Source organism: Calypte anna, chromosome 5A (assembly GCF_003957555.1).
Source record: "Calypte anna isolate BGI_N300 chromosome 5A, bCalAnn1_v1.p, whole genome shotgun sequence".
Classification (NCBI taxonomy): domain Eukaryota; kingdom Metazoa; phylum Chordata; class Aves; order Apodiformes; family Trochilidae; genus Calypte; species Calypte anna.
This window is the reverse complement of record NC_044251.1, coordinates 18,112,606-18,125,304: the sequence shown is the minus strand read 5'-3', so window position 1 is coordinate 18,125,304 and position 12,699 is coordinate 18,112,606. Positions and strand designations below refer to the sequence as shown.

General features: G+C 39.0%; 1 protein-coding gene across 3 annotated transcripts in view; it reads right to left on the bottom strand.

The window, feature by feature from the left end:
- PRORP (protein only RNase P catalytic subunit) overlaps nt 1-12,699 on the bottom strand; it is a 45,689-nt gene that overhangs the window by 16,659 nt on the left and 16,331 nt on the right. For all 3 annotated transcript variants that reach the window (XM_030452316.1, XM_030452318.1, XM_030452317.1), the window contains exon 5: nt 8,165-8,272. In XM_030452316.1, coding sequence (XP_030308176.1) covers nt 8,165-8,272 — 108 coding nt within the window. The remainder of the gene's footprint in view (nt 1-8,164; nt 8,273-12,699) is intronic.

The following is a 12,699-nucleotide window of genomic DNA, read 5'->3' as shown; positions in this document are numbered from 1 at the left end:
AAGACTGAAACTCATCCAGTCCAGAAGATACCTTCATAAAGTCCAAGATGACTTTATCACCCTGATTTCAGCATACAGCAAACAACTTGTTGCTACAGTTGCCAAGTTCAATGGGACATGAATCATCAAGACCTGTTCATTCTGCTCTGCTGAATTTCAAGCTTGTATTCCTAGTAATTAGAAGATTATGGAAGATATTATGCAATTCCTCTCATAAAAAAAAGGAGTGCTTGGGTGCTCATGTACTTACCTCAACTTTTATTTTACTGCTGTCACCAAATACAATGGTAGAAATTATGAATGCCAGAGAGAACCCAATAGAGATAATAATTTAATAAGAATTTTTAAACTAGTTTTATAGCCAACAAGAGAGGATGGAAATAGAAAGGGGCTGCAACACCAGGAAGTATCTGACTTTGGTAGAAAACAACAGGGAGAAGCTGTCAACATGCCTGGGCAGAACCTCAAATCTGCTCAGTTTCTGCTGCTCTGTTCTTCTCATCAGGAAATGCAAAATCAAATTGTAAATCTTTGAAAGGAAAAACAGCTGCTTAGAGTCAACTGTTAGGGAATCCTGCCAGCCTCCCCCCCTTTTCACAATGTTGGGAAGGTAAATCTGGTGAGAGTGTCTTCCTGTATTCTCATGTTACCAGTCTGACATCTTATTTCTTTCCTTAAGAAGTCCTAACTACCTCCTACTCTTCTCTTCCAATGCTACAAAAGAGGCAAAGGATGTAGAGTCAAACTCGGTGGCTCAAGGTTTGTAGCTGATGTCTGTGCTCCCTCCATGAAGATCATCTGCTAACCACTTGCATAAGTACTTCTAGAATCTCTGACACTCATGTCCAAAACATCTTTGCTTACTGTGTATTGGTATAGAAAGCTGGATATATTAAATGCCCTTTTATTTCTCTTTTAGCCACAAATGGGAACTGACAGGTTTCAGAAGAACTGCAAGGAGAGCAGACTTGCAGGGCAAGCCTCTCCCTCAGGTTTCACAGGCAAACGAGCTCAGTCTCCTTTAGCTCTCCTAAGCTGCTGCAGAGCCCTGTCCTGCTGGATCTCGTGGCCAAAATTTTTGAGTTTGAGTAATCCTATCATAGGATGGCCACAATATAGGGGGGAGGGAGGGGGGGAAGAAAGGGAGGGAGACTTCAGTATGTCACTATCAATGCCTTATATGTGATTTCAGAGAAGAACTTGACTCAGACCACTTGATGAGATATTCAATAAACTCCAGAAACTAACAGATGAAAGATGAATACAATGATGAATGTTCCAGTCACACATCTCTTAAAACAGGAGAAGCTGCAAGGGTACCCCTTAGTGCTTGAGGTCCTTTTTCTTCTAGGCTCATGTTATAGAGAGGCTGCAGGTGATTTTCTGATAACCCTTCATGTTAACAATTTGGGCAACATTTCAAGGAAATTAAAACACAGGTCTAAAGAATGAAACACATGTTGCAAAGACAGAAATCTCTCCAATCTTGAGCAATGGGGCAAATGTTTTGTTATCATGGAAATGCAAACTTGAACAACCATTAGAAGATAGGAAAAAAAAAGAAATGGAAAAGGCTGGGAGCAAATGAACAAATATGTCTGTCTGCTTTGCTGAGTGGTAAGACAAGAGTTGGTGGGTGAAGAATTGATGAACTGTCACAGTATGACAAATAAGATCTCAGTTGCATGTATTGATTCTGAACAGAGAATGACTCATGGATCTACTTAATTCTTGCTTCATTTACAGACAGTAAAGCACTAGAACACATCACAGATGATGCCAAATGAATCAAAGAAGAAAAATCTCTTTTCCATGCATGACTTTTTTGGGTCAAATTTATTAGTAAGTGCTTTTTTTTACAGGACAGCTCAGAAAAGTAGAGCTTGTAACTTTGTTTCAAGTAATCACTATTTCTAATTGCGCAGCTGACCTCTCATAGGCATGTTGCATGGTTAAGATAGAACTTGACTGGGAAAAATTACCATATGAAAACCTGAGCATTAGTATGTGTGTTTGCCAACTATGTATGTATGCACAGGTTCAATTTGTCTGCTTCAGAGCCTCAAGTTAATTTTTAGTAAGCAAGACTCAGGGAGAGAACATTTTATTTATTATTTGTTAAATATATTAACATATGCTATTTTATTATTATATATATTAATATATTATTATGTTATATTTTAATTATTTACTTAATATTTTCCCCAAATACTATAAGCTACAATGCTTTTCCCCCCCTTTTTTTCATTATAAAGGTTTATAGGCACAAGGGTAGTGATTTCAAAGAAACAAAATTATTCTTCAAAACTGATTTGGGCTACTAAACCCAGAGAACATCAGTCACAGATGCCCTGTTTTTGTGAGAGTTCTTTCTGGCTCTTTGTAAACTTTATTTGAAGAGTTATTATTTTTGTCTTGGTATTTGACTTTATGTTTGGAAAATGAACTTTAAAATGTAAATAACATGCATACCAAAGCAATGGTTCTCAGCTGAATTCACAAAGCATAATTCATCAAGGTTCTTCAATTTCTGTAGCCACAGATGGTCTGTATTCAAAAATTTAACATGACCATTCACCATTTGCCTGTAGACTTGTATTCTACATCCTGGTTTTCTCCCCTGTCCTGATGAAACTTTTTTCTCAGTTTCAGCCTTCCCTTTCAGGCTGCAACCTCTCTCTGCTCATTGTTTTCCATACTGCTGAAGCTGTCAGAGTGTCAAGGAATAATACAGAACCACTAGAATACCTAAAACTATAATATCAGTTTTAAACTTTAAATCCCCTTAACAGATGCTATTTTTTAAATATTTAAAATACGGAAAACTGAAATGCAAAAATCTGGTCACATAATTACTGTGCTACTTGTCACCACGAAATTCATTTAGTCCAGAAACCCTTCTCCAATTCTGAGAGCACTCCACAAGTCTGATGCTTCTTCCCTGGAAGAAACAAGAAATATCTGCAAGGCATGTCCTGTCCCCTCTGCCTGTCACAGAACACCCCACTGCAGCAGTCACTGCCTGGCTCTTTGTGGCCACCTGAGAGGTGCAGGAAGGCAGCTCTGGCAGCTCTCCAGGCAGAAGCTGCTGCTGCAAGTGGGAGATATGGCACGGGTGGCATCCCAGCCACTGCCACCAGAAGGCGATGGAATGGGATGGGAGGGGAACAGCAAGGATCTGGCTTTGTCAGCTGTTGCTCAGGCCTAATGTAATTTACATGGGAATTAAATGAACTTGCATAATCCATTTATAGAAATGCTGATTAAGTTTGGGAGCAACCACTTTGAACTCTCCGCCAAGAGCAAAACCTATTCCTTTGTGCATTGTCACCCTTTAGGGACTCAATCTGGAGCTATTTTACCTCTTTCAGAGGATTTACTTTTAATACAGAGATAATAGAAGGTAAAGTTAGGGCAGGGCTGACCCCAATTTCCAAACTATTTGAAGAAAGGAATTGTAAGTTAACTTTGATGCAATACACATTTGAAATCTGTGTTCCATAAAGTCTAACACCAGATGGGTACAGCTGACAGAGAAGCTGGCTGCATACTGCATTTACAATATATCTATCTCCACGTAAATTAAAAATAGTACTCCTTAAACTGCATTTGCTGATATTGCTCCCTCACCCCCCCCCCCCGGCCCTTTACACTCCAGGGCTAGTTAGAGCACAGCTCTTCATAGTTCTTTCACTCCTCTACCATAGCAAAGCAAGATGCTCCAGAGCCCATGATACTACAGCCCAAGATACCCAGATGACACTTGGATTCCCCCTCATTCCAAGGAATACTTCTATAGAAAACTGTCATAAACAGGAAAAATACATTTAAAAATTATGTAAAAGTTTGTGTTTATTAAGAGAAACAAGCAATTAGAATGTGGAAATTCCCTCTCTTGACCTTTATAAAGGTGGGGACACTAGGGGGAATCATGGCAGCAGAGGACAGAGAGTACTAAATGTCAGTGTGTTTTGCTAAGGATTTATGTAATTAGATGCATCTGGAGAAAAGGATTAACTCAGTGTCATGATACAGCCTGAATCAACTTAGTTGAACTGCAAGGATATCTCAATTTATAAACCGCCACGTTTGCAGTACAAACAGTGATTGAGTCACTGGCAAACATGCATCAGGTACAATCTTAAACAGCAATGCACAAAATACTGGAAGAATACAAGACTGAATGCTTTTAGGCTTTTTAAAGCAAAAAAAATTTCTATTCTATAAAATCTTTTAAGGGGAGGCAGCTTTAATTTAAAAAACTTTAAACTGCTGTAGTAAGGAAGGAAAGGGTTGGAAAGAGGTGCTGGGTAGTGTCCAGTGTTGCAGTTTTACAGCTACTCTGTGCAGTGTCTTCAAAACATGATCTCACTATTCCCCAGCCCTCAAAAATCTTTTTTCCCACCCTTGTGCTACCTTCTCTTTTTGTCAGTGATCAATACAGCCACATGCTGTTTTTACCAGGAAGCAGAACTAGTATGAAACCTACCTGGAAAAAAGGGACTGTAATTACAACCCAACTGTGTCATATCCTAGAGAAATTGCCACAGATTATTCCTGTAAATCTGCCAAGTCGATAATATTTGTGATGATCTGCTAAGTAAGTGTTGGCTGTGAAGACTGAAGTTGCCTGGGGCTACTGGAAGTCACATATCTAATTTTCCAGAATGTCAGAGCACTTTGGGGATTAAATGAGTAAAAAATCATTCTTCCAGCTTCTGGTTCTTTTCTTTCTATTCTCATCTCTCAAGGTACTTGTGCCTTGTCTGCACAACACAGCCCTTCCCCAAGATGCCTAAGGATCGCCAAAATGGAATTACAAATGTTAGGACGTTCAAAAAAAGGGAATATTTTATCAATGTTTTCTTATATTAATTATATGACTAAGAGTTAGCTAGAGTTGGTCTCCAGCAAAAGTTACAGATCATAAAGTAAATCATAAACTGGAACAGTATTCTTTGTTAAGTTTAAGGAAAGATTAGAAAGCATTTAAACTACCATGTTATTGTCACACAAATCTGAAGCCCTCTCTTGTATTTAACAGTGACCTTTATTTTGCTATTCTCTCTAAGCATGCAAAGGGACATGGTCAAAAAAACCCCAACAACTTGAATACAGTAACGCTTTGAGTCACTTATAAGCGGAGAGCAACAATTTCATTTTCTCTTTCAACCATCGCTGCACACTAAACTATACATGGGAACCCCTGAAAAGAGCACAGACTGACTCCAACCTGGAAACTTCAAATAATTTAGCAAGGAACAAGAGTTGGGCAAACTTCAACACTGGTATTTGGAAATACTGTCCCTTTATAATTCCCTCTCCAGTCGAACAGAAGAGGTCACTAGCGAGTCACAGCCTGTCCCTCTGCAAGGCGCTGGCATGCTGTTCTGCCCAGCAGCTTGGACTCAGCAGCCAAGCTCTCACCTTTCCATCCTTGGGGCTCTGCCGCCAGCTCCCATTGCATATATTTCTCCTCTCCATCCTCTCAGTTACTCACTACGTTTCCCTGTGTATATTTAAGAGTCTCATAAGGCAAACTGTGAATGTTAGAGACCTGCCACTCCTCATCTATGAGGAGGGCAGGGTCTGAAAGGGGGTGTTTTGTGTCACAGTCAGTCACAAGACAGACTGCAGCTCTCAGGTCAGCGTTCACAGATGGGGGACTACAGCAACACCAGTAACCAGGAGAGCAACGCGTGGAGAGATTCCTGGGGCCTTCCTTTCCCTCATCTGGAAGAAAAGCTTGGAGAGAGAAGAAAGAATTGCTCTGCTTTCCATGTTTTTTTGTTTTTTCTCTTTTTAGCAGTCTTGAAAAAAAGTGTGAGAAAACAAGAATACATGCTTTTCAGAAGTATCCCAAAAAAAGAACAGAGACACAGTCCCTTTCTGATACAAGTCATACAGGAGTTCAGAGTAATAATAAAAAAAAAACCCACAGAATTCACTAGCATCCAGCACCATCTTGCATTTAAACAAGGTCTGCAGTGGAAAAACCTGTGAACTCAACAGTTAATATTGCGATTGTGTATCCAGACATCTATCATAAAAAGTAAACTAGCTGAATGAATAAAGAGGCTCAATACAGGAAAAAGTATTTAGGAGTTCACATGTCTAGAAGAGCTATTTTGTTGCTTACAAATACACACGTCACATGCCAAAAAAGGTACTTTAAAGTGAGCGAGTATTTACAGGTACAAGTCAGGAGTAATGGGCATGTCCACCCTATCTCCACACTCAAAAACAGGGTCCATATAACAGAAGCAGCAAAACACAACCTGGGGGAAGCTCCAGTGATTTACATTGATTATGCATGACAAAATGCAATCATTATTAACAGCAACATAGCACACAGAATACGTAAATTTTAGCTAAACAAATCTTCTGGAGTGAGTCCAAGTTGCTGTTCTGTTGTGCAGGAAGGACAGACAGATCTTCCTAAAAATCCTCCCAATTTGTAAATATCTGGAATTAAATATCTGACCTGTATCTCTATGGAAAAACTAAGATGGAAAAATGATGCCCCCACACTGCCTTTCTGGAGATCCCTGGCATCATGAATCCCAAAGTCATACAGACATTTCTTCTTGTTCTATTGCTTGTTATTTGGTAGAAGAGACCAACTCCCCACGTTGCTACAACCTCCTTTTTGGCAGCTGTAGAGAATGATAAGGTCTCCCCTTCGGCCTCCTTTTCTCCAGGCTTAACAACCTCAGTCCTCTCGGATGCTCCCCATAAGACTTGTTCTCTAGACCCTTCACCAGGTTTGTTGCCCTTCTCTGGACTCTCCCCAACACCTCAATGCTGTTCTTGTAGTTAGGGCCCCAAAACTGAGCACAGTATTTGGGGTCATTCCAATACAGCAGAAGCTAAGGAGGAACACAAAGGAGTTTATGCTGCTCTGCATACTGATACCTTGTAAGATTTCTGATCAGAATTCTGCAGTAATTACCCTGAAAAACCAGTCTGGCTCTCTTCTCCACTGTTTCCAGTGTTTACAGAACATTCAGGATCCCACACTAAGGAAGGAGCTTCATTTTTCTTCCCCTTCTTTGGCAGCTACAGAACCATCATTCTAAGTCTTAAAAACATTGTGCCCCTACGTGCTGCCTGGGATTACTCTCAGATAATCAACAATTCTTCCCCAATGCCATGAAAAAAACTTGTAAACTTCCTCTTCTATTTTCATTGTAAGGAAAGTACCGTCTTCATGAGCCAGTATCTCATGAAACTTCACTGTAGTTCTCAAACAAACATCTTTCAGCAAGTTTATTTAACCTCTCTAGCTAAGCTGCTTTTATCTCCATACAAGAAAGCATATCCTGCTTCTTAAGAATAGATATAAAATAGTCCTTAGAAAAAAAATTTTCTTGTAATTATGGGAAGTAAATTACTTCATTTATTTTGAGGCTCATTTATAACTTAGTTTTCATTTCAAGAGCATAAGAATTTAAATTCTGACTTTGGAATACATGTAAGCAACTATTTAATTATTCCTAATTTAAATTAATTATTTGATTGATTAAAAAGAAAAAAAATCAAAAAACAACCTTAAGCCATTTCTTAGTGAAATGCTAAAAGGGAGTGCCTAAAATTCTTAAAAATAGGTATCAGAATTCTTAAAAATAGGTATCAGTGAAATATCACCAAGTGAAAGGAACTGAATCCAGTTCGAGCTGCCCTTGCAAGAACAGTACTCATATGCTTAAGGCAATAGGAAATGAAATAAAGCTTCAACTTGTATAGGATGTGGTCTGAACTAAGCAAGGGGTTATTTTAAGAGGAACTGTATTAGCCTAAATTTTCTGTATGGTTGATTTACTCTGTTTCCCAAAGTCCCTATTATTATTAAAACATACACACCCACACAACGTATGTCCTAATAATGTTATTATCAGTAACTGAGATGTAACTATGAGCATTGTATACACAGGGAAATTTAGACATGCTATTTTACAGTGAATAAAGTCAAATAAGTAAGAAGAATCACCTACCTATTGATAATGTTTAGTCTATAAAGTCTAAATAACGCTTCAAACTTCATTGTAATGTGCTATGAAAATGTTTGATCAGTTTCTCAAGAAGATAATAACGAGGCACTAATTGTTATACAATCAGCCAAAGCATACACAAAACTCTTAATGAATATTTAACCAGCACTTACATTTTCACACTGCATCTTTTTGAGTTTTATGTGGGAAACATTGAGTCCATCAATAACGATATCAAATGGAAGCCTGTTTTCCACAAACGTTTGAAAGGCTTCGAATTCCTGAAATAAATATACAAAGAGGTGGGAAGAATATATTAAGTTTAATAGAAGCAGCTTTCATTCAGTTTTTATCCAAAAAAAAAGCAACAATGCCTAAATCTCTCACTTTTCCTTTGCTGACTACATTCTGCATCTTTACTTGGACATTTGCTAATGGCATAAAAAAAATTATAAAAATCTTTAAAAGCCAGAAGAGCAACACTGGATATTTCTAATATAACTTTAAATTATATTACAACAGAAAATCAAAACGTTACAGTTATCCAGATTTTCATAATTATAATCCAAACTATACTTTAATAAAGATACATGCTATAACTATTGTTGTGCAACAGCTGCAAGACAAAGCAACTTTACATATCAGTAGTGCCACAGTGACACTATCACTATCTCTTCACATTTCCAAACGTAAAATAAGCATTAAATCTAGCTTCTCTGTAAGAACTCTGAAATCTCTGAATGCCTGCCTTTGGATAACAGACCTCTATTATTTAAAGAAACATTCATTTAGAAACACAGCACTCCATTTGTGTGAAATACACAGCTTTAAAGCCATCAAAACAATAAGCTTTCTTACTAGGTCAGAAATGCAGTGATTGAGCAAACCAACAATATCCATCCAGTTTTTCCAACAGAAGGAAAACTGCAGTTGTTTTAGGCTTAAGACCCCATAGGATGACAACAGAATACAAAATAAAAATAAAATTGTCAGGAATTCCTCTGTTTATTTTTGAGGAAAGATCCAGTGCTTTTAGTAGACACTTGCATTAGATTTCCACTTCCTGATTTTGTTTTTAAAAGGCACAGGAATGCTCATCCACCCGGATGGGCAGTGACCTGTTTCATAAATGACATTTCTACTAACAGATAAGATGTATATAGTGGATAATACATATTTCATAGTCCCAAGGCTATAAATGAAATTTCACAGGACCTCAAAATAACTGCAAAGTTTATGCTTTCTACTCAAAATTCGAGAAGCACTTTTCTAATCTTGCCTTTTCCCATGTTGCCATATAGTAATATGTCTAAAGAAAATAACATCCCCTCAGCACCCAAACAAAAAAATATACAGCACGTACAATTCTTCCTCAGAAAAAGCAATCAAAGAAAGAACTTATTTGTCCAGAAAATACATTGTTGTCAGGCAGTAACAAATGATCAGCTACTTCAGATTCAGTCAGAATGGTTATGACCAATTATAGTAGGAAAAGGTTACTTGTAGCAAGAGTACAAACACACCAAATGAGATATGGGTGCCTTGCTCAGATGTCAAAATTTCAGTTGTGATTTCCAAGCAAACATAGGTGTATTCATGGAAAGCACACTGATGGGAACAGACAACAAAATTCTCAGTCTAGCACTACCAGAATCAATTGACTTCTATGTGATCTTTCATTTCTCTGTGGCTTAAATAAATGTTGTAACTGAGGAAGTATAAAAATCTGGGCAAGAAAACAATAATCTCAAACATAAATAAATTTTTGGCATTGTTTACTGCTTCCCCCGGCCTCCCAGCTCTATTCTCAATGTATTTAATATAGATTAATAAATATTCTCATTGCCATCTGCCAGAGACTCGAAGACACAGAAAGAAAGTCATTAGCATAGGTTGTGGAAGGGAAAAGGAGGAGAAACAAATGGAAAATGAAACAAGGATTCTTGACATCTGGGCTTATGCCATTCAGAGGACTCCCACCAGGTTCAAATTTAGATGAATCATCACTGAAATACTGGATGGGTGTTTGAAATGTGAGAAGACAAAGAGAAGGAAAACATATACAGACCAAATGAAGGTAAAATAAAATCTTAAGACGAAGATTAGTGAAAATGATGAATACAAAAGAAAGAACAAGCAGATGAAAAGGCATGGTATACAATCACATACAGCTTTATTTTCTTAATGCCAACAAATGCCAACGTTATTTGAAGTAACGTTACAATCAAGTAGACCTTTTTATAAAATACATGAACATGTAATCTTGTCTTCAAGAGCTCAGTTCAATTCAAAACAAACACTTTGTGGAGAATTTTTAAAGTGCTATTTTATTTCAAGTAACAATTGTTCCAGCACAGTTCCTGAAGGGCAGGTTTTCCCTGGTGGGCAAAGTCAAGTGCTCTGCCAATGCAACATTACAGCATGAGTTGGGGGAGCAGCAGCAGAGTTTGATGGGTCAGTGCTCCCCTCTGCCCATTCTTTGCTTGGCTTCCTTTCCTCTTCTTATCTGCCAGGAGATCTGTGCTGACAGGTACCAGGATAGGCTCAGCACTCCTGAAAAACCAGCTCCTGGCTCTCTTGGGTTTACCTTTGGAGCTGGGAAGAAGCTGCAGCCTTTTCCACATTATTCCCTTGGTCACCTCAGCCTTCCCAGCCACCTCCTTCTGGCCATGCCTCCTATGCCATTCCCAACAGATGCCTGACTGCATGCCCCTGCTGTCTGTTTAAATGTTTTTGCCTCACTGCCAGTAAACTGTACAATACAGCAGGGAGAGGTTTGCTGCCACTGGAGATTCTTACTCACACAGGGAGAGGGGGAGCTAATAACAAAATAAATGCAGAAGATAAATGGCCAAGTTTGATTTATATCACAAATACAGAAGACTCCAGTGGAAAGCATTAGACAGACTGAAAATCCCCAAGGATCTGTTCATTTTCTCCTCAATGTCCCTATTTTCCCAGAAACACACACTAGAGTGATCCTTTCCTTTTCCATTAAAAAAAATAGAGAGAGAACCACAGAGATTATCCGTATCTGCTCCCCTGAGCTACAGTTTTTTAGTCATCGTATTTTTCATCCTCTCCAGATACAGGGAAGAAAAAAAAGCAAAGCTTGGGAATAACTAGCAGGCTACATCATCTAGGTGCAGTCTAAAGGATTACTAAAACAGAAGACAGACTTACAGCATAGAAGAGAAAATATACAATTTGAAGGATGCTGATATGTTGCAAAGATCAGGATTTGTCTGGATTTTATGTGGATCCTTCTCACAGCCACAGTAATAAAGAGATGGTTTACCCACCATCTCTAAAGATATGTCCCTCAATGGACAATTTTAAGAAGAAATTAAAGATCTTTACAAGCAGTAAATGATGGAAAGCCCAGCTGAAGGTACAGCTGACCAAGAGAAGCCAGACAAAGAAACAACCGATGCAGGACAAGGATGTTGTGAAGGTTGACTCAGGCCAAAAAAAGTGAACTATTCATACCAGCTTCCCCTTCCAAATGACGAATGCAGTGTGTGATCGACATACAGCCCTGTGTATGCCTCAGGAATGTTTATATGGAAGCTTCCTGCTGAACACGACAAGGGGCACTTCTAATGAACCCCTTCAACAGGCCAGCGAGTAGCAAAACATCTTTCCCTCTTTCTCAGAAAGAGCACTGAAACAAACACAGCAAAACTTTCTCACTTGTTCTGACCAGGTTAGTCTCACATAGTTCCTGACTAAAAGTTCTCACAAAGTTCTGAGTAAAAAAGGCTCTGAACCACTCAAATTTGCTTCAATAGTTGGCAACTGAAGGGACAACACTTTAAATGCAGTATTGCTTACTGACATGACCTGCTTAATGCCCAGGAGCTATAGCAGAGTGCTGCAATACATCCAGGCTGCTACCTGACTGCAAGGCTTCCCCGAGCAGCCCATGCACCAGATGAACATCCCTCCCCACAGCAGGAACATCTGACATGCAGCAAGGTGCTCATGGCAGGCTCCAGTGATACTCTGGATTTGCTCTGTCACACCATGAGCAAAAGGAAAGGCAGCTTTAAAAAACCACACCTGATTTCATCCATGCTTAGTTGGGAAAAAAGGGGAATGCCAACTATTCAGCTGGTAAGAGATGATTCATCACCCCTTTTCCTAAGAAAAATTATCTGTACAAATGGACACTGTACTGACTAATGCTGTGGTTCTGCGATTTGGAAGCAAGAGCCAGCCATAACAAACCCGTGATGGAATTTATATTGGCATGAAGAATTAGAGATATTTAAAAATATTTTTTGTTGAACTACTGGCTCAAGTCCCTTCCTATCTCATCAAAAGCACAAAACAGTCTCGTAGTTTTTTGGAATTCCACACCAGCTGGATGACCCATGCACTATTTCATCATTATTTCATACTGGTATATACTGATGCTGACATAGAAAGAGGTATCTCTACCTTCTGTCTTCCCTGAGCCATTGATTCCCAGCCTTCTCCTCTCCTCTACCTATGCACACACATATGTTCAGACAGACTGAAGTGGATGAACAGAGTCCATGTGAACTAAGTCAGTGTAACAGCCTTTAGTCTGCACAGGCCCCCCTGTTCAGGTCAGAGCACAGAGGTTTGACTTGACATGAAAATGTCCTGGGAGAACAGGGAATAAGAACGAGACTCTAGCGAAGACTACTGGGATCACCTTCTCCCATAGGTAGGGCTGGCT